Source organism: Megachile rotundata, chromosome 10, assembly GCF_050947335.1.
Source record: "Megachile rotundata isolate GNS110a chromosome 10, iyMegRotu1, whole genome shotgun sequence".
In the NCBI taxonomy this organism is placed as follows: domain Eukaryota; kingdom Metazoa; phylum Arthropoda; class Insecta; order Hymenoptera; family Megachilidae; genus Megachile; species Megachile rotundata.
Window position 1 is genome coordinate 9,436,461 of NC_134992.1, and position 23,077 is coordinate 9,459,537.

General features: G+C 34.1%; 1 protein-coding gene across 5 annotated transcripts in view; it reads right to left on the reverse strand.

Moving 5' to 3' along the window:
• The window catches only part of Ppn (proteoglycan-like sulfated glycoprotein papilin), a 185,354-nt gene that overhangs the window by 64,776 nt on the left and 97,501 nt on the right, over positions 1 to 23,077 (reverse strand). For all 5 annotated transcript variants that reach the window (XM_076536700.1, XM_076536699.1, XM_076536696.1 and 2 more), the window contains one exon: positions 2,205 to 2,265. In XM_076536700.1, the coding sequence (XP_076392815.1) occupies positions 2,205 to 2,265 (61 nt within the window). The remainder of the gene's footprint in view (positions 1 to 2,204; positions 2,266 to 23,077) is intronic.

Genomic DNA, 23,077 nt, shown 5'->3' on the forward strand with positions numbered 1-23,077 from the left:
CATTAATTTTGTCACACTGTTCCAATGATAATAGAGATACAATAGCAAATTATGCTACAAAAATATGTTCACATATGAAGCTAGCATAATTTGCCAAGAGGGTTGATTTCTCATCATTCATCTTCCCCAAATGAATTACAAAAAATGTCTTCACAATTTGTCCAAATAAAAATATGGATTACCGATGATTAGAAAAATTGTATTTTTTCAAACGAATCAGAAAAGAATCGCGTTAAGGAGCCAGTAGATTGGCGCAAACGTTTCCAAGATTTCTTCGGCTTCCTAACGGCCACTTAACTCAGATTAGCCACGCAGACTGCCTTAGGGGATTGTTGATGATGGTAAAAAGCCGCAATAAGTCAGAGCTCGCCCTCTCACCCGGTTTCTACCGCTTTCAATCCTCCTCGTCCTTCCGCGCTGATTATCTCGTTCGCGATGCACAGATATCTCTCTTGTCGGTTTTTCGCGTTAAACAGTCTCCGCCGGATTCTCGTCAACTTACAAACGTAATTTCCCGGTGTCGATTAAAACATCGAGACGCGTGACGGCCGCGTGACGGCTGCGAAACTGATGCGATTTCGAAATTTGAAATAGACGGGTTCTATGCGCGGTGTCCTGTCACGCGTGGACGGTGACATGTTCTTTCGGAAAATATAGTGGTCGTTGGAAGAATCAGAAATTTTTATGTGGATTAGTAAATATAAACTATGTTTGTAATTTTTGACATTTTGATTTTTGTAAATTTTTAATTTTGTACATTTCCAGTGTTTCAAATTATTAATTCAATTGATTCTTGATTGTGTATATTCTTGATTACTTGCGTTGCTGATTCGCTATATTTCTAATTCCCTAATTTTCTTATTTCTAAATTTTGCAATTCACTATTTTCCCGATTAGGTGCATTACCAATTGTCAAGTTTCCTAATTCCCTAATTTCAGAAGTCTCTAATTTCTGGACACCCTAATTTCCAAATTCTCTACATTACTAGTTCTCCACATTCTCAATTTCCTACAATTCCAATTCTCTAAATACCTAATCCCTAAATCCCCAATGCCAAGAATCCCCAATTTTCTAAATTCCCAATTTCTAATTTCCCAGTTTTCAAATCCCCAATTCCCAAATCCCTAATTCTCTAAATTCCTAATTATTCAAATTCCCAATTCCTAAATTCCCAATACCTAAATCCCCAATTCTTTAAATTCCCAATTCCCTAAATCCCCAATCCTTAAATCCCCAATCCTTAAATCCCCAATCCTTAAATCCCCAATCCCTAGATCCTCAATTTCCAAGTCCCCAATTCTCTAAATTCCCCAAATCCCTAGATCCCCAATTTCCAAATCCCCAATTCTCTAAATTCCCCAAATCCCTTGATCCCCAACTTCCAAATCCCCAATTCTCTAAATTCCCCAAATCCCTAGATCCCCAACTTCCAAATCCCCAATTCTCTAAATTCCCCAAATCCCTAGATCACCAACTTCCAAATCCCCAATTCTCTAAATTCCAAATTCCCTAAATTTCCAATTTTCAAATCCCCAATTCCTCAAATTCCTAATTCCCCAAATCCCCAATTCCTAAATTCCCAATTCCAAAATCCCCAATTCCTGAATCCCTAATTCCTAACTCCCCAAATTCTCTACATTCCCAATTTCCAAATCCTCAGTTTCTACATCCCCAATTCTCTAAAATCCCACTTCTTAAATCTCCCGTTCCTAAATCTCCACTTCCTAAGTCCCTACCCCCTAAATCCCTAATCCACTAATTTCCATCTTTGTAATTCCCTAAATCCTCAAATCTCCAAAGTCCCAGCCTCCAATTTAAAAAATTTCAGAAATTCGAATTTTTTCACTTCCAAATTTAAATTTCTACCAATAAACAAGAATATATTTTTTCTTTTGTGAGATCAAAGATCCACCAAGTTTTTATTACCATCCTTCGAGATTTTAAACCGATTATCAGCTTAATATCCCTAGCACCCGTGAAACAGCAATCCAGTATAAATTCTATACCTTACATTTCCATATTTCTCGAAAATTTCCTTCATTAAGATAGTTGGATGCAGGTGATACTCGAACCACCATCAAAGTAGTTATAAAGTCTGAAGGAATTCGATTGCGAACGTTCCGCCAAAGACGTTGTATTAATTTTATCGTCATCTTTGAAACATAAATTCAATATCGATTTCGTAATGAAGAGAAATACTCACGTGTTTAGCAAGGGTGTCGTGCACGAATAGCCCTATTATAAATACGAGAAGCACCGACGACCTGCAACAGAGAACATTGAAATTCACTATAGAGATTAATAATTAGAAATCGTTTAGGGTAAACAGGTTTAAATTAAACGATTGTTAGAGATTAATATATCATGATAAATGACAAGCTAACACGTTTCACCATCCATCATCCGAAACATCAAAGCTTAATATATTAACTGCGGAGCGATGATAAGCTAAGGAATCAATCATTCAAGTACCTATCGGATTCCTAATTATCTCATTAGCGTTAGACGGAAATTGTTTCATTTATTAATCGTTACTTATTCGATTATTCGTTTCAGCTTCCTTTCACTTATTTAATTTTATCTTTATTAGTTTTTGTTGAGAAAAAGATACTGAAAGAATTTCATAGGTTATGTTTAGTTTCTTTTTGTTAAGTAAAATATTTATTTATGTTCATTGAAATAAAATGGTCATTATGGTCATTTATGCAAAAATTGTCACTTTGTAGTACATTTTTAATATATTCTGAATTTTCCATTTTGTCATTGTTTTTGAAGAAATAAAATATAATTGCATTTATATGAACATTATCATTTTATAGTACATTTTTAATGTCTTCTGAATTTTTCATTTTATTGTTGTTTTTATCATAAGTAAAATAAAATTGCATTTATATGAACATTATCATTTTATAGTACATTTTTAATGTCTTCTGAATTTTTCATTTTATCATTGTTTTTATCATAAGTAAAATAAAATTGCATTTATATGAACATTATCATTTTATTGTACATTTTTAATGTCTTCTGAATTTTTCATTTTGTCATTGTTTTTATCATAAGTAAAATAAAATTGCATTTATATGAACATTATCATTTTATTGTACATTTTTAATGTCTTCTGAATTTTTCATTTTATCATTGTTTTTATCATAAGTAAAATATATTTGCATTTATATGAACATTATCATTTTATAGTACATTTTTAATGTCTTCTGAATTTTTTATTTTGTCATTGTTTTTATCATAAGTAAAATATAATTGCATTTATATGAACATTGTCGTTTTACTATACATTTTCAAAGTGTTTAGAGAGCAACACTCTAATTCAGGAACACTCTAATTGTAAAGTAACATTCTGATTAAAAAAGCATCACTCCACCCTTCTGATAATCATAACAGTGATTCTAATTATCATTAATAATTCAGAACAGAATAATTTATAGTTTGCTTTTGATCTCAACTAAATTTCAAAGCAACAACAATCGTTCCACGCGATAAGTCGAGAAGGTTGAAGCCTGGGGGACAGCAACATTGACCCAGACTTTGATTCTTGCGTCAACGTGCTCGTTACAGCATTGAAACAAGTTTCACCGCGAACTTGTCCCACAACTCGTTACGTCAGCTGTTACATGTGTCGTTACGTGAACGGCTCGTCCTTTTGGTCCAAGTCTGACTCATTATTTCAACAAGTTTCGTTGAAATCGCGGCTTTCAGCAATGTTTGCAAGCCTCGGATTTAATCTGACGGGCAGATGTGCCCGTGAAAACGCAATCACGGTATCGATGTTTTAATGAAAAAGTTTAGTTAAAGTTAAACATCTAAAAAGAGTTCAAAATCTTCTTTAGAATAGGTTATGTAGTTTATAGAAGAGGTTATGTAATGAATGACTGAAATACATACAGGTTATGGTTGTCGAATTACATATCGATATGTAAATATAATACTGCATCGCGTTGCAAATATATAAAATAACAATATTATGTAATGTTCTCATATTTTATTGAATGTACATGAATTTTCGTAATTAACCAAATTCTGGTCCAATATCTCCTCAGTACAATTACTTATGCCCACATGCTTGCAACACCAAATTTCAAATAAATATGTAAACACCTAATAAAAATATCTAAACACCTAACAAAAATTACAAAATACCTAACAATCATAAACTCTTCAAAATTTATTGAATTACATGAATTTTCATAATTAACCAAATTCTGCTCCAATATCTCCTCAGTACAATTACTTATGCCCACATGCTTGCAACACCAAATTTCAAATAAATATCTAAACACCTAATAAAAATTACAAAATACCTAATAACCATAAACTCTTCAAACTTTATTGAATTACATGAATTTTCATAATTAACCAAATTCTGCTTCAATATCTCCTCAGTACAATTACTTATGCCCACAGACTTGCAACACCAAATTTCAAAAAAATATGTAAACACCTAATAAAAATATCTAAACATCTAATAAAAATTACAAAATACCTAATAATCATAAACTCTTCAAAAACGTATCTCCACAAAAATCTAACAAAGGTTTCAAACCGACAAACATCCGAAAAGCCTGTGAAAGTCGGTAAATATTGAACCATGTCGGTGAAAAAGAAATACTTGGAATACCAAAGCAGTGGATGTGACACGCGTTAAAAATAACCGTAAGAGAACAGCTGGGTGACGAGTCGAATCGACCGATGGCTCGAATTATGAATGAACGTGTTTTTCTGTTGCATCGAGCTGGTTGCGTAAGTTTTCCCGAGTGGGCGTCATTGAACCGTTTGGAACGTTGCCCAGCTAGCCATTCTGCTTTCGATCCGTGCACCTAATATCCCCGTGAAAAATGGCTCGCCATTGACCGAGAACAATACCGGTCGTGGTACGATTTAAATGGTGTTCGAACAACAATCTTGTCCAGACGGTATAAATCGTTGAAAATCTCGCTCGTAAATCGTGTTACGTACTTTCCTGCCAGAATTATTCTCCGCGAGTATTCCCTGGATGGGTGAAACGAGATTCATTGTAATTTGTTGCGCAACGTGGACCGTTGACGATAAAAACATGGACGTTTTTCGCTGATTCGGTGGGTTTTTTTGTTTATGTTTGGTTAATTGCGTTTCGGTGGCGAAGTGCTTTTGGTAGAGAGAAATGTGGGAGAATTTTGGTGAGTAGAGAAGTGGAGAATTTAGGGGAGAGGGTTAATTTTGGAGGAGGATGGGAATTTTTAGTTGCGGGAAGTTGGATTTTGGGGTGGTGGGATTTTGGGAATTACGGGGATTTCAGGACACAGGAATTGGGGGATATGGAGATTTTGGGGTGGTGATTTTGGAATGTAGGGATTTGGGGATTTAGAGATTTCAGGACATAGGAATTTGAGGTTTAGAAATTTCAGGACAGGAATTTGAGGATTTAGAGATTTCAGGACATAGGAATTTGGGGTTTAGAGATTTTAGGTGATAGAAATTTAGGGATATAGTGATTTTGGGATGTAAGGTTTTCGGGACATAGGAATTTTAGAAATATAGAGATTTTGGGACGTAGCAATTTTGGGATATAGAGATTTCGGGATATAGCAATTTTGAAACGTGGTGATTTTGGTACGTAAGGTTTTTGGGGCATAGGAATTTAGGGATATAGCAATTTTGGAACGCTGCAATTTGAGGGTATAGAGATTTCAGGATATAGCAATTTTGGAACGTTGCAATTTGAGGATATAGAGATTTCAGGATATATCAATTTTGGAACGTAGCAATTGTGGAATATAGAGATTTCGGGTTATAGCAATCTTAGGACATAAAGATATTGGAACATACAGATTTTGGGACACAGGTATCTTGAGATATAAGAATCCTGGAACATATTGAAATACAACAAATCTTAATATAGTATAGGAACCTTGGAAGACGTAAGTACTAGGGCACAGGTATCATGGAACATATCTTATTGTTAGAAGATATAGAAATCTTTCAACCTCGAAATATAGGGATACGGAGAACCTAACCTATACTAATATTTGTAGAGATGCAGGTATGAAGAGATCTAGAATTTTAATATATGTATAGAAATCTAGTAGAGGTACACCTTTCTAGAAATACCCTACCAATCCAATAATCTAGAATTATAAATAACCAAACTATCTAGAACTAGTCTGTGTATCTAGAAATACAAATATTTAGACATCTAGAAATTTAGAAGTGTAAACACGTGAACTAACTGTGTAAACATCCAGATGTCTACATATCTATGAATATAAACATTTAGACAAAAGACGTCCATCTGCTAATTCAGGTATATACCACCACATTTAACCTAACCTAACCTAACCACATTAGTCATATAATCACCACCCAATGTCTTTATAATACGAATCTTCTTTTACACTGATAATACTAATTAGCAATGAATCTAAAGCAGCAAAATATTCTCGCGAACCGTGACAGTGAACCACAGTACGGGGGCGTTAATTGGAATGCAGTTTTCAGAGATCTAATTGCGTCCACGAAATATCCCCACGATTCATGTGTTTGCAACCGGTTTCGTCGAAACGAAGGTTGTTTTATCGCGTTTCATTCTCGATGTCCTCGTTGGTGCGATAATTGGTCGAATAATTTTAATTGGCTAGCGAACGTGAAATTAATGATAAGAGGAATTAATTGACTGTATAGTAGCATCATCGTATGAATAACATAACGAAAATTCGGGTATTATATCTTCAAATTGAGATATTTATATCGAGCTAAATACTTTGATCGAATAGAACGTTTTTACTTGCTACTTCAACCTCGCAAATTGGTCGAATGGAACCGAATCTCGATAAACCGGTAACAAAGTTGAGATTGGATCAAGGTGCACAGTGGACAACGAGCTCATTAGACGATGTGCAGAATGCATCGAAAGTCAGAAAAGTGCAGCGGTGATATCTGATTGCGGTTGCATGTGGTTCATATGTGAATTTACATACACAACATACACACATTTCGTAAAATAAGCAAAAGTTAACACAGAAATCAATTTTATTAATTTTTGTCTGCTTTCTTAATTTAGGTAAAAAATACTTCATCAATTTTTATATTTATTTTATACATGTGCATAATATTTTCTATTATAATTTACTGTTTATTTTCACTTGATGTTCGAAACGATTTTTCAATTTGTTGTTTGTATAATGTGCATAAGTAGAATTGTTTGAGTCGTCTTGTTTGAATACAATTATTTTTACTGCCAATACTAGAAAATATTGCTGTAAAATTATTTATATGAAGGACATTTTAAACTCTGGTAAAGTTTATACAAACTTCTGAGCCTCGCTGAAATTTCATATAAATTTGAAAAGTTTTGAATTCAATAAAAATTGAATTATGGATAGAATTATCTTTGTGCGAACATCAGTCTAATACTTCATTATGAAATTAATTAATATTTTTAACTAAAACATCCTACATACTTTCGAGTAAGTAAATAACTGCAATCTGATGAACATAACCTCACTTATTTCATCTATTTTCACGAATAATCTAGATAGTGATGTTACAAACTTATCAATGGTAATTAAAACGTTCTTCGTCAGAAATGTAAATATTTGACATATAAAAACAACCTTCAATAATAAATAAGCAATTAAAATCTCCAATAACCAATAAATAACTGTAATCTACTCGAACATAACCTCACTTATTTATTTTAGAATATATTGTATCTATTTATTCAAATAATTCAAATAGCCAATGTACAAACGTATCAGTAATAAATAAAACATTATCCACTAGAAATGTAAAAATTTCACATGTAAAACAACCCTTAATGATTAACAATCATTAAAGATCAATACCAGTAATCTAATTAAAAATCTCCTCCTCTCATAAACCAATCTCCTTCATTTCATCTATTTCATCTATTTTTCCTAATAACGCAGATGTCAATAAAAATAAAACGAAATTCATTAGAAACGTTCCGTAATATTCTTTATACGAACGTTTGTAAAGCAACCCTTAATGACAGGCGATTAACGTGTCATTTCTCTAGCAGATCCGTTCAATATCACGAACCTGGATATTATCTTTGCAATCGAGCGATCCTGGTGCATCCACGTTGATGCACCATCTTTCCAATGTATCCATGTCCCGTACAATGGATAGGTGCGCCTTGTCGGCGGCTACGCTCAATTACGATCGTCTGAAAAACAAATGGATCCCGTTTCGATAATTAACGACACGGTGATCGGCTCCCTCGAGACGTTGTTGCATCGCCACGGACTATTCGCGATGAAATATCTCGCGACTATTATCGAGGCGAAGCACTATGTAACGGTACACCTTATTTGCCGATACTATTATACTTCTTTAGCTGTTCAAATCAAATTTTTAATTTTGAAGAATATAGGTCTGGTTTGAGAATTTGGGGATGAGAGAATTTTGGGGTTGGAAATTTTTGAGTTTGGGAATTGGAGATTTGGGAATATGGGGATGTGGGAATTTGGGGAGGTAAGAATATGGGGATGTGAGAATATGGGAAGGTAAGAATATGGGGATGTGGGAATTGGAAAATTTAAGAATTTGGGGAAATGAAAATTGAGGATTTGGGAATTTAGAACCTTGCAAATTTGGGGGTTGGGAGTTTCGAAGCTTGTGAATTTGGATATTTGAGAATTTAGGATTTGAGAAATTGGAAGCTTGGGAATTTGAATATTTGAGAATTTAGGGTTTGAGAAATTGGGAGCTTGGGAGTTTGGATATTTGAGAATTTGGAAGCTTGAAAATTTGGGGATGTGAGAATTTGGGGGTTGGAAATCTGGGAGTTTGGGAATTGGGGATTTGGGAATTTAGAAGCTTGCAAATTTGGGAGTTGAGAATTTCGAAGCTTGAGAAGTTGGGTGTTTGAGAATTTGGAGCTTGAAAATTTGGGGGTTGGAAATTTGAAAGCTTGGAAATTAGGGAGGTTGGAATTTAGAACCTTGCAAATTTGGGGGTTGCAAATTTCGAGGCTTGAGAAGTTGGATATTTGAAAATTTAGAGCTTGAAAATTTGGGGATGTCGGAATTTGGGGGTTGGAAATTTGGGAGCTTGGGAATTGGTGTCTTGGGAATTTAGAACCTTGCAAATTTGGGTGTTGAGAATTTCGAAGCTTGAGAAGTTGGGTGTTTGAGAATTTGAAGGTTGAAAATTTGGGGACGTGAGAATTTGGGGGTTGGAAATTTGAAAGCTTGGGAATTAGGGAGGTTGGAATTTAGAACCTTGCAAATTTGGGGGTTGAGAATTTCGAAGCTTGAGAAGTTGGGTTTTGAGAATTTAGAGCTTGAGAATATGGGGATGTCAGAATTTGGGGGTTGGAAATTCTAGAGCTTCTCAACTTAACCTTTATTCTTAAAATAGAAAGTTTAAAAAATTATAATTCAAGTTTGGCAACTACGTAAACTGACCAATCACATAACCTACAAAAATATTTACACAAACTGAGCCCTTAACCCCTTGATGTACTTTGACAAGTCTCATTCGTGACGCACTCATGACGCACTCACAGCTCAAACGTGACCAAATCTTATTTAAATTTTTAATACTCTTCAACTTGAAATTTAGGTCCAATTATAATTTGTACAAGTTCGCTGAATATGAAATGCTCACATTTCTATTCTTTTTTGTTTTTTTCTTTAACATTATAACTACGAATAGTTAGTTTTTATAACTAAACATTGTTATGAATTTTATCAAGGGTTTAAAATATACAAGCATGCACGAATTTATATGAAAATGTACATTTGCTAATTTCACCTTTACAAAGCTCGCAAATTCCCGTTTTAATTAACGTAGGATCAATATAATTATACATAAACGTAAAGAGTAATACGTCTGGGTAAAAAGCGACGGTATAAAAGTAGGATATAGAGATGATAAAAATGATGAGAAGGCAGCAGTTTTCGTGTACCATCTCCGAATCCTTCAAAAGGAACCTTTGATCTGCTTGGATATGAAGGTGTATGATTTTCGTGGTTCGATGCACACGTGCACATGAAATGTAATTCGATCGTCTGACTGAGACGTGTAATTTTCACGATTGCACCAGGGAAGTTGATCCTTTTTTACCACGCGCTCCACCCTGTGCTTGATTAAGTGTAATTGCTGCAGACAATACCGCCATAGTGTTAACAGGATGGGGCCAAGAATTATGTATCTGCTTCGATAAACACACGTCGGGTTACATTGCAATTTGCTGTACATTCTTCTGCAAATATTTTTCAAAACATTTTGTTACAATTTTTCATTCATTTTTATATTCTTAAATTAGTACTATTAGTATCACAATGGAAATTCTTTTTCTTTCATTTAAAAAATTTTTTAAATTTTTTACTAATTTTTATATTGTTGTGAAAGCATTTATGTAAATTATTGAAACTTAATGTATAATTAATAAATACTTAATGTACCATTTTTTCATAATTTAATATGTGACTTGTACATATATGCATATAAACTTAATGTATAATTAATAAATACTTAATATATCACTTTTTCCTAATTTAATATGTGACTTCCACATATGAGATATCTTTATGCCTATGTGCATATAAATTTGATGTATATTTAATAAATACTTAGTATATCATTTTTTCATAATTTAATATGTGACTTCTACATATGAGATATGTGTATGCATATGTGCATATAAACTTGATATATAATTAATAAATATTTTATATATCATTGCTTCATAATTTAATATGTGACTTCCACATATGAGATATCTCTATACATATGAATATAATATTGATGTGAGTATAAATATACTGTTATACACATACGTACATAAGGACTCATATGCACATTTAATTATTCTGTACATATAATAAATACTTTCCTACATTTTGTTAATATTTTTATAATTATCAAAATACACTGAACTCAAAGTTTACACAAATCATTAAAAATATACAAATTAACAACAAACTCTAAATTTATTTAAAAACTTCTAAATAATTTATTTCAACAACAAGTTTCCCTAAAGAACTATACAAAGTCATACAACATAACCTCAAAATCTTTCTCCTCCTTTTCACACCAAACATAAATCTCTCCAGAACAGCCCCCAATTATAATCAATCATATCCTCAGTAATTCGTAATTCGCACATTCGGGCAAATTGCCCAGCAGTCATTTTCACAAAACCTCGTTTCATAAATCGGTCACACTTAATTCACGCGATTCAAATGTACCTCAACACGTAATTCAAGAACGCCGATTTCTTAAACGCTCCTCCAGGATTCCAGGAATATAAAATGGAAACGACCGACAAATGTGTCGGGACGTTAACTTCGAACTTTTAAACGGACAGACGGGACACCTGACTACATGGCAAGTTTAATATTTTACCAAGCCGGATGGCCACGGTGCTCGGCTTGGTGTAAATATTAAACGTGCGTGCAGTTTTTCTGTCGACGTTGATGAAAAGCGATAGACGTACGGCAATTGCTGTCTGGAAAAGTTGGTTAACAATTTTCAGCCGCTTCGTTCGGGCTTTTAACGGGAATGGATTGAAAAAGGAGAAAAATTTGGAAATAGAATGGTGGTTGTTAGATTGTTAATGTTGAACGCGTGCAGGGGTGGAATTATATACTTTTGGATAAACATACTTCCTTGCATATTTTGTCGATTTTTGCTGGTTTATAATTTGTGAAAAAATTTGTGAGGAAATTTTTAACAAAATTTATTATACACTTGTTAACAAAATTTCTTAATAAACTTCTTAATAAAATTTTTAATTTTGTCGGTTTTTAATTTGTGAGGAAAACTTTAACAAAATCTGTTATGCACTTGTTAACAAAATTTCTTAATAAACTTCTTAATAAAATTTTTAATATAAAAATGAAAACTTGTGAGTGAGTCAACTAACCAGCTGGTAGATTTGTTAGTTTGAAGATTTTAAGAAAAGCGTCTTAATAAAATTTTTAATTTAAAAAAGAAAACTTGTGAGTAAATTAAATAACCAACTGGTAAATTTCTTAGTTTGAAAATTTTAAGAAAAGCGCCTGAATAAAATTTTTAATTTAAAAAAGAAAACTTGTGAGTGAGTCAAATAACCAATTGGCAGATTCCTTAGTTTGAAGATTTCAAGAAAAGCGTCTTCATAAAATTTTTAATTTGAAAAAAATCTTATGAGTTAAATAACCAATTCCTAATTTGAAGATTTCAAGAAAAGCTTCCTAATAAATTTTTTAATTCAAAAAAAATCTTGTGAGTCAAATAACCAATTCCTACTTCGAAGATCTCAAGAGAAGCATCCTAATAAATTTCGCAATCCAAAAAATCAAACTTGAGATTTCATAATTTGAATAGATGAGTAACCGGTGAGAAGAAATAGCTATAAGGAGTGTATCGGCAATAAAATCTTCAGAAATTTGATCGTAGGAAGATTCGAAGGTGGCTGAATAGCAAAGCAAATATCAATGGGTTAGTCGAACTTTCGCCAAGTACGATTCAGAGTTCTAACCGCGATTTTACGAAGCATTATGATTCTGACCATCGGTATTGGCACGTTCCCAAGAATTGGCTGGCGGCTAGATGCTCAGTTCGGATAACCGGCTAATGCCGAGGTTTATGCTCTTTTTCGTCGAATAGGATAGTAATCATCGTGGCAAGACCGTTTCGAGTCGAATCGTGTAATGGGATACCGAAGTCGACCCTTGTAATGAAGAGATTATGCGCACTTTGTGAAAGATAAGGGTACACGAAATCGCGACTCTCATATTTTCACGGATGGCCCTGTTCTTTTCGCACCGTGAAATCTTTTTGATAACGGGTTAAACACCAGTCATTTGCGCTCGAAGTTCTTAAAAATCACGCGAATTTTTGGAGATGTTCGTAAATGAACGGACTATAAAGTAATTGATAATTTAACGGAGATAATTTTAGGAGGAGCGGTCAGAAAGAGATTATTTTACTTATAAAGTTGTATATAGTAAGCTATTTATATGAATTACGTTTGTATCAGTTTCATAAAAAAACACCGATGTTTGGAAGAAAATTAAAGTTGATAAATTAATCTTTCGGTTTGGTTCCTCACTATCGGTACAGTTCAAACTTCACATGTTTTTAATATTCAAGTTAATTAAATTTGAAGTAAACAATCATGTAGGAATTTTCAGGAACAAAAGCAATTAAAAGAATTAAGTTTAATTTCTATATCAGACATCATGTTTGACGGAGAAATTATTATTAAGATAAATTAAATGAAAAGTTGAAGAACGTAAGAGGAAGCCATCTTGCAGTCAACAACTCTGCGTCTCTGTCGGTAACTTGCAGTTTATATCCTTGTGACAATTATAAATTTGACAGCAATTCTCTTTAAATAATAATATAGTGTTTATTTTACCCATAGAATTTATTTCAACACTACTACTTTAGATTTGAAGAGATTCTAATACAAAATCAAGTGTTAAAATGTAGCAAATAAACATAACCTCTAGAAGTATCATATTAAAAAAAAAAGATATTATCTGTACAAAAGTATCAAAATATTATTATAAAAAGTGTAAAATATATTATACTAAAGTATATTATCCTTAACAAACGTATAAAAAAGAAAAACATAACAGCAACATGAAATTTGCTTTCATACAATTAACGACGCTCAGTCGGTAACAAGCACGAAGCACGATCCCCGAAACAATATCATCCAATCGTTCGCCGTTCATCTACATAAATTCTCCGATTTTCGCCATTCAATATGAAAACACGAGTCACGGAACAATGGTCGCTCTTCTGTTGAATATCGCCGCGATCTACACCGGCGTGACATCCTATTACGAAAATGAGCTCGTGACGTATAGCAAACGCGTGCAGGCCTATCGATTCGATCCTAGTCGAATTCCGTAATTACTATTAATCCGAACATAGCTGACCGGCATCCTCCGTAGAACAATGGTGTATCGAACCGTTCGATGCGACTTAATCCTCATCCCGTGATACAATCGCATTAGGAAATCAACAATATCGCCGACCACGCAATGATCGGGTCAGAGAATCGAGAATGGGTTTGTTAGAGAATATGGCTGAATCAAATTAGCTTCGCTGCAGACGACTGGAGCTTCCTGACTACCGAAATCTGACCAAACTCGTTTTTAATGTATAGATAAGCTGGTAATTAGTTTTCTGGTGTATGTGCATGTGGAGTTTGAGAGGTGTTACGGGGAGTTATGGTATTATGCAGGTACAACAGGTTTGCGAACTATGTTATCTCGGTATTTTAATAATTATGCAATATGTGGTTTGCATATAGTGTAAAAATATTTTGCAATGTAAATATGATTATGTAGAGCAATATGCATATGTAGAGTAATATGAGTATGTAGAATAATATGAGTATGTAGAACAATATGAGTATGTAGATCAATATGAGTATGTGGAACAATATGAGTATGTAGAACAATATGAGTATGTAGAACAATATGAGTATGTAAAAGAATATGAGTATGTAGAAGAATATGAGTATATAGAATAATATGAGTATGTAGAACAATATGAGTATGTAGAACAGTTATGATAATACAATCATATACATACGTAATAAATGCACACACGTAAATGAAATAAATGTGATACAATAATGCAAATGTGTAAAATAAATATAACAATCTACATGTATCATATAAACATAATAACTGTAATAACATGAACACGTAACATGTACCCTAATAAGAAATTAACCATCACGATATCCCTCCAAATAGTCACTGCAAGTTTCCGGACACCGACCATTCTGATCGACGCCGTCCATTTTAATATCCATAATGAACGTTCCCGCCAGCATTGTTCGCGATTTACCTCCGCAGAATCTTCGTCAAACACGGATCTTTGATGAATCGAGAAAGATACTCTAGCAGACACGGGTTCGATGATTCTCCAAAGAAAGCCAGGAATAAGGATGGAAATGGAGGGTTTCATCAGCCAGAGTAGGATTGGGTGACAGGAGGACAAAATAGAGAAACGTAGTCGAAGCGTTACGGTGGAAAAGGGACAAACCATCCCTTCGATAAAAAAAACCATTGGAATCGGTTTCTTTGTCTCGGCCAGCAGACAACAATGAACCTCCACCGGCTGCTCCCTGCTTTCTTCTTTTTAACGCGGCAAAAATATTGTGGACAGTCTCGATACGACGGTTGTTGATCCTCCTTGCGGTTAAAGGGTTGATGTCGAACTGTTCTTTCGGAAACTTTCAAACATTCGAGACAATGAAGTTGTAGGAAATATTAAGTCGAAGACTGAAAGATGACCTCGCTGATAAATCACTTCTTTATGATGACCATTCTGCGACACGTTGCGTAAAGACCAAGATTTATAACCCGTCTTGAAATTCATTTTTCAAGAGGTGATTGATGGCGGGTATTTGTTCAGTTCGAAAATTCGAATCGAGTTTGCAGCGAAAGTCAGGAGTTGACTAGCTGGTGAAACCTACAGCCTTTCTTTTTTTGAACCAGGCTCCGAGGACACCCGCAACTTCTAAGGTTTCAGCATCGTTGAAACCGGCTGAGAACTTTGACTTTGAGGTAAGAGATGCAGCATCGAGTCATAACTTGCAGCTGAAACTGCCTTAGAACCGATATTCGCCAATAAACAGAGACAAACTCTGTTGTTGGCTACTACAGAGAACTGTTAACAACTGGGAACAATTGTTGACTTCAATTATTGACAATTAGAAGGAATTTTTAACAAGTACTGTTCGTTAAAATAGTGAACTAGGAAACTACAAAAAATTATTAAATAACGAGCAATTATTAACAACTACAATAATTAATAGGGACATTATTAACACAAGAACAGGTTATGAATTTAGCTTGAAACTTTATCCAAAAGAAAATAGCACTCCTAATAATTTTTGTTATCAAACATTAACAACTACAAACAATAATTAATAGCTAAAAATATTATTAACACAAGAACAGGCTATGAATTTAGCTTGCTATCCAAAAGAAACCCGTACCTTTTGTTATCAAAGAACTCTTTGTTCTTTAACAAATTTACACAAATTTCTCAACCAAAATTGCACAAAATTCGCTAATTTAGCTTTCAAGAGATTTTATTATAATAGCTCAGATAAATTATTGAAACAATATATAACATTGAATTTAAAAACGTGAAAGATCCTTTGACCGAAACGACATTGAATAAATACGAAAATCAATTCCATGAAGCGTTCATTACAGGTTACGAGTTTTTCCATTATACGAAATGCGTTTATACGACCGCTTTGTAATACAGTAAAAAGAGGACAGGCGGAATTGCGGACTAACATTATTCACCGGCTTCGAAAGCACGAGCAGTTTCGCGCTCGAATGCCGTAAAAACAAGTGTCCTGAGCACACCACGTGAAAAGGAAGGTAGAACAAAGGAATGGCTCGCAAATTCTAGGCTGCTCGTTGCTGAATAACTTCGCAAGATATCGACGAACAGTTTTATTTTTCACGTATAGAGCGTCTGATTAAAATATGAAAGGGTACACGAAAAATGATGCCGCCATTTTGTTATTGACTTAACCTCTTTGGCAGTTAGCTCATCTATTTAGTTCTACTTTGGAGGATAATATTCTATTTAATATTTAGGTGTTTAGCTTTGAAACTATTTCTTGAATACAATCTTTATTTCTGGATTTAATTTTTATGTTTATAAGTAGTATTTTAATATTATGTATTGGGTGTAGTAATTCTTTTTTGAGATTTATTTTTGGACTATTATAGTATGTTCAAGGACTCAAATAATCGTTTTTATTATTGGTAAGAATTGGTTCTATTTCAGGATCATAATGGCGGGAAAATATAGGCGCGAAAATATTGGCGGGAAAATTCAAAACAATGATTAAAGTCAAATAATGTTAAAAGCACAAAATTAATTTGTGTACATAATATACAAAAGAATACTTGAATATGCACAAAAGAATACTTCTTCAGTATAAATAAACAATAAGATTTTGACAAGAATAACTAAAAATAAAAATAAAAATCCTTTCCCAAAATTGAACATTAAAATAAAAAAACTAAAAGTCACAGTACTTACAGCTACAATTGTCATATCTAAAAATAATTTCAGCCCTGATAATTCTAAAATAAAACTAACAAGTCTCTACAAAAATAAGTCCCCAGAATAATTAAATTTCTCTCCCATAATTACGCGACTACACCACGCGAAGATACACTTCTAAAAACTAATTATACCATCTCCAAAATTCTCCCTAAAATATTCTTTGATGTGGTAACCCTTAAAAGCGACGACACAGGATTCAGAAACTTCGCAACTTTTGTTCCGAAACTGCAATAAATCCAGCGGTCACATTCATCCTGTGTCTCATAATTTTCCCCCATAACTCGCGGTTTAATGTTCAGTTTCTCACCCGGGCCAGCATTTTTTAACCCGCAATAAAACACGGGAAATATCAACAGGAGAAACGATAGAAAAAGAAGAAAAAAATAAAATAATTGCAGTCGTACATTAAATTCCATGCATGTTCCTTCCGTTGCGTATCATGCGAAGTTCGCAGAAAAAATATGAAGTGGCTATCGAGACGGAGGATGATAGAAAATAAAAAAGATCTAGAGGAGGTACATCTAACAAAATGGATCGTCGGTAGTGCCTTTGTCTCAGCTGAGAGCTAATTGAGGGAAGCCCGGTTTAGTAGAGGGAACAGGCTGTAGAAGTTCGATCTCGTTCCCTCTTCAAAATGTATACCTAGCTAGGTTTTTTCGCTAACCCTTTTGGAATTCCTGAGTCGCCGAGAAAGGGACCCTAGGTTCGCCGGCGAGGAGCCCTCTCGATTCGAAGAATTTGCTACTCGCTCGAGATCGTAAACCTGGGAAGAGATAGTTCATCGAGGCTAACTCTGATTTTTAGTGAAGTCGATTTTTTATTGAGGAGAAGTATTGAGGACGAGTATTTTTGGATTATTTTATTATGTTCTTTGGGATTTGAAGATACTAGTGTTTAGAATTTTGGGGACGTAGGAAAATTAGAGACTTGGGAATTTTAGAGTGAGGGAATTTGTGATGAAGAAAATTTGGAAACTTGGGGATATTTCAGTGTGTGGAAATTTGGGGGCTTAGAAATTACAGTGTGAGGGAATTTGGAGTGTAGGAAATTTGGAGACTTGGGATTTCAGTGTGAGGGAATTTGGGGACTTGGGAATTTCAGTGTGAGGGAATTTGGGGATGTAGAGAATTTGGAGACTTGGGATTTCAGTGTGAGGAAATTTGGGGATGTGGGAAATTTGGAGATCTGGGAGTTCCAATATGAGGTAATTCGGGGATTTTGGAATTTGGAAATTTAGGAATTCTAGTGTAAGGGAATTTGGAAATCTAGAAATTTAGAGACTTGGGAATTTCGGTGTGAGGGAATTTGGGGATGTAGAGAATTTGGAGACTTGGGATTTCAGTGTGAGGAAATTTGGGGATGTGGGAAATTTGGAGATCTGGGAGTTCCAATATGAGGTAATTCGGGGATTTTGGAATTTGGAAATTTAGGAATTCTAGTGTAAGGGAATTTGGAAATCTAGAAATTTAGAGACTTGGGAATTTCGGTGTGAGGGAATTTGAGGATGTAGAGAATTTGGAGACTTAGGAATTTCAGTGTGAGGGAATTTGGGGGTATAGGGAATTTGGTGATTTGGGAGTTCCAACATGTGGAAATTTAGAGCTTCAGAAATTTGGAAATTTGAAAATTCCATTGCGAGAAAATTTGAGGGCCTAATTTGTATATTTGAGAATTCCAGTGTGAGAGAATTTGTACCTTTGAAAATTCCAATATAAAAAAATGTATTAAATCTATGAATTTGAAGATTTAGAAATATCAAACCTTCCACAGATTTAAAAATATCAGACCTTCCTCCAGTTACTATTAATTCCGTAAACACGTCTCCATTAACGCAATCGAGATGACGCGATTAAGGATGTCGTTCATAGAACCCTGTCGTTGACAGTGTATCGACAATCCGACAGAATTGCATCTGCAAGCTGTCAACAACAGTCCAGCTGTCTCGAATGGTTCTGGTCATTTCTAATAAATTTTCCGGCCCGTTGGACCACTTGCCTTTCGCGCTTCAATGTTTGCGTTTAATGTACATTAACATTGTAGCTGTATACATAGAGATAGCTGTATACGGAGTCTCTTAATTGCTGGCTTTCTAAGTGGCGTGCAGTGGTTCTCAGAAACGGAGCAAGGATCAATAGCTCCTTTTAACGACGGTTAATGCCTTGCTGTGTGATATGGACGCAATTTTAATGTACTTGGAGATAATTTCACTGCTTTTACGAAATGGGAATGGGAGAAGATATGTGAAATGAGGGACAAGGTATGAGACATAAGGAATGAGGTACAAAAGTCGGGACTCAAAAAATGAGACTCAAAAAATAAGATACAAGAATGAGGTACAATGGACGAGACTCAAAAAATAAGATACAAGAATGAGGTACAAAGAACGAGACACAAAAATGAGACTCAAAAAATAAGATACAAGAATGAGGTACAAAGAACGAGACACAAAAATGAGACTCAAAAAATAAGATACAAGAATGGGTATAAAGGACGAGATACAAGAAATGAGGAACAAGAGATAAGATACAAGAACGAGGTACAAAAGACAAGATACAAGAAATGAGACACAAGAAACAAGATACCAAAGATGAGACACAAGAAATGAGATACAAGGGACGTGATACAAGATATGAGACACAAGAGACAAGATACAAGAAATGAAACACAAAACATAAGATGCAAGAAACGAGGTGCAAAAAACAAGATTCAAGAAATGGGACACAAGAAACAAAATACAAAAAATGAGACACAAGAAACAAGATACAAAAAATGAGACACAAGAGACAAGATACAAGAAATGAGATACAAAAAAATATACAATAAATAAAAAATAAAATATAAATAAGTAAAATGTTAAAAATATAACAGATTCTATTAATGTGAATTTTAATCAGACTTTTATACTAAAGATTATGTAACATGTGTACATATACATACATCTAATTCAATGCATTTTTATTAAAGAGTGAAAATAACTAATTCTAGATAACAAGAATAGAATACAAAATTTACATAGAAAGTACAAATATTTTTAGAATTGTTTGTTTACGAAAAAAGTTAGGTTAGGTCACAGTACCAGTGTCAGTAAACGTGAAAGTGTATATTAATGTAATATTACAATTATTCGTATATTTCCAGAGGCAACAAGTGTTCCTACATTTTGTCAATTATAATTTTAACAATTTATAACAAGGTTTCATTTTAATGAATCTCTATAAAATTGTTTTCCTAAAACAATTATTTTCTGTCACTAGTTTCATTTGTGTCTGTTCCTCGAGGCAACATTCAAGTGTGACTTGTTTAAGGTTAAGTTTGATTAAGTTTAGAAACTTAAAGATTCCTATTGAGTTTCTAAATATTTTACATTTGAATTGTATTTATAACTACTTAGACTCGAGTTGAAGACCTAAGAAGAGATTTGAAGACCCAAGATGAGATTTGGAGACTCAAGAAGAGATTTGAAGAGTCAAGATGAGATTTGAAGACTCAAGAAGAGATTTGAAGTCTCAAGAAGCGATTTAAAGACCCAAAAAGAGACTTGAAGAGACATAACCAAAAATTTTGATAAAATTCGCATTGACAAGTTAGGTTATGAGTATCAAGCGTGTTCGCAGAAAAATGGCGGTGCGATTGAAACGTCCTCGCGTGAAACACGCAACGGTCCAAACGTGAAACACGAAGGCCGCGAAATTCCGCCGTTTTCGGAGGATGCGTAACGAACACGCGAGGAAATGCGGGGGAAGAGGCGATATCGCTTCAGCATCCGGGATGTCGCTATCTAAACGGACAGAAGCTGATATCACGACCCACGCAACGCCCGGCGAATAACTGCTCAATGAATCCACGATTTTGTTACGTTATTAAATCCCTCTTTGCGTCACTCTTTAATCAATTTCTTTCATCCTATATTCCATCGAAATTCAAACGCATACAATAAGGAAACGATGGATTTGCATGACCCACTTCTCGATCGTTAACTCATGTTTATTTCGTGAACGTCGAGAACAGTTTCTATAATTGTCTCGCGGAACCGATAAGTGATAAAAAATGGCGATAAATCGCGACGTGTAGATTAACGTCAGTGACGTCGATCCGTTACCGCTTTTCCAATATCGTGTCGTTTATTATATACGGTAAATGAATAATTTCGGGGATTAACAGTTCGGGGGATTCGATGACACTTTGATGGAATCTGTGACGTTTATAATTTTATAAATTTATTTATTTTTATTCTCTTCGGGATTACATTTGATACTGTCAAATTATTTATTTATGTTATATAGATTGTGGAAATTAATCATATAGCTAAATTTGATATCTGATTATTATATGAACAAGTCTGTCAAAATTTAGTGCATGTGTCAACAAATTTATTGTGTTCATATGTTATCTAAATTTTACAATTGTATGTGTTTGAAATTGTTTACCATATTTATATAAATTTCATAACATGTGTACAAATTTTAATAAATTCATGTGTGTAAATTTTATTAATTGCATGCGTGCAAAATTTTTGATCATATGTACATAAATTTCATAACTCCATGTGTATAACTTTTAGTAAAAGCATGTGTGTAAAATATCTGATCATATGTACATAAATTTCAAAATTGCATGTGTGTAAATTTTAGTAAATGCATGTGTGTAAAATTTCTAATCATATGTACATAAATTTCAAAATTGCATGTGTGTAAATTTTATGATCATATGTATATCTATAAATTTCATATCACATATGTGTGTAAATTTTAGTAAATGCATGTGTGTAAAATTTCTGATCATATGTACATAAATTTAACAATTATATATTAATAAATTTTATAATCATATATAAATAAATTGCACCTGTATAAATCTAATAATTACGTGTACATATAAATTGTACAATCACATGTACATAGATCACATGTGTTCTGCAAACACATCTACATAACTATAACTGCCAATTAAATTATATAATAATATCTACTGTAATCCTTTAATTGTAAAATGAAAATAGTACCATTATACAAAAAATAACACTTTAAACAGCCGAGTAGCTAATAAAGACTTGACAGAAGCATCGGTGGCTACAGCAATCAAAGTAGAATCAAGGCTGAAGTTGGCAAATCATTTAATTAAGAGGCCCGTTAACGAGCTCTTAATTAAATAATTTGCAAACGCGGTGCATGTCAGATGATTTTTGCGAGTAGTTTCTGACGATTTCATTCGCATTTCGTCCAGGTGGTGAAAGGCTGCAATTATAATTAAAGCCGAGACTGGTTCTCGTCCGGCCATTAACATAATGACACCGGGCACGGCATTAGTACGCGGACACCGTTTGAACAACCTTTAACCCGGTGCCGTGGCCGTTGTTCCCCGGTAAACAACGAATTACCGATGCACACCGATTCCCCCGATTTGTATTTGCGATTGCAAACCAGCGTAGCCCGTGGCGAATGAAATTGTTTCGCGATTTAATTAACGGGACCGAGCCGTTTTCGCGCCATCGTGTTTTCGTGTCCCATTCATGCCCTCGCGCTTTGCTTTCATCCATTTAGAGCTCGTGTTAACGCTTTGTACGGATGTGTTCGGCTTGTATAACATTCGAATCCCGTTGATTGTTCGATTGTGATATCTGGATACGATCTCTGGTTAATTTCGAAGATTTAGGAGAAAAATTTTGTTTTGAAATTACGTTGGGAGTAACGGGACGATGTCAAAGTAGAGAAGAAGAGGATTAGGAAGATCTACAATTTTCAAATGGAGAATTCTGAATTTGTAGCTCTCTATATCCTTAGATTTCTACATCTACAAATTCTTATATTTTCAAATTTTTATATTTTAAAATCTCTACATTTGTAAATTTCGTTACTCCCACTGTATCAAGTCCCTGTAATCTCTGGATCTCTACAGGGTGTCTCACAATTAGTGTAGGTCCCCGAAATGGGAGGTAGCTGACGTGAATCTAAATAAGATTTCCCTTTGCAAAAATAGGGTTTGAAGCTTCGTTTTTGAATTATTAAG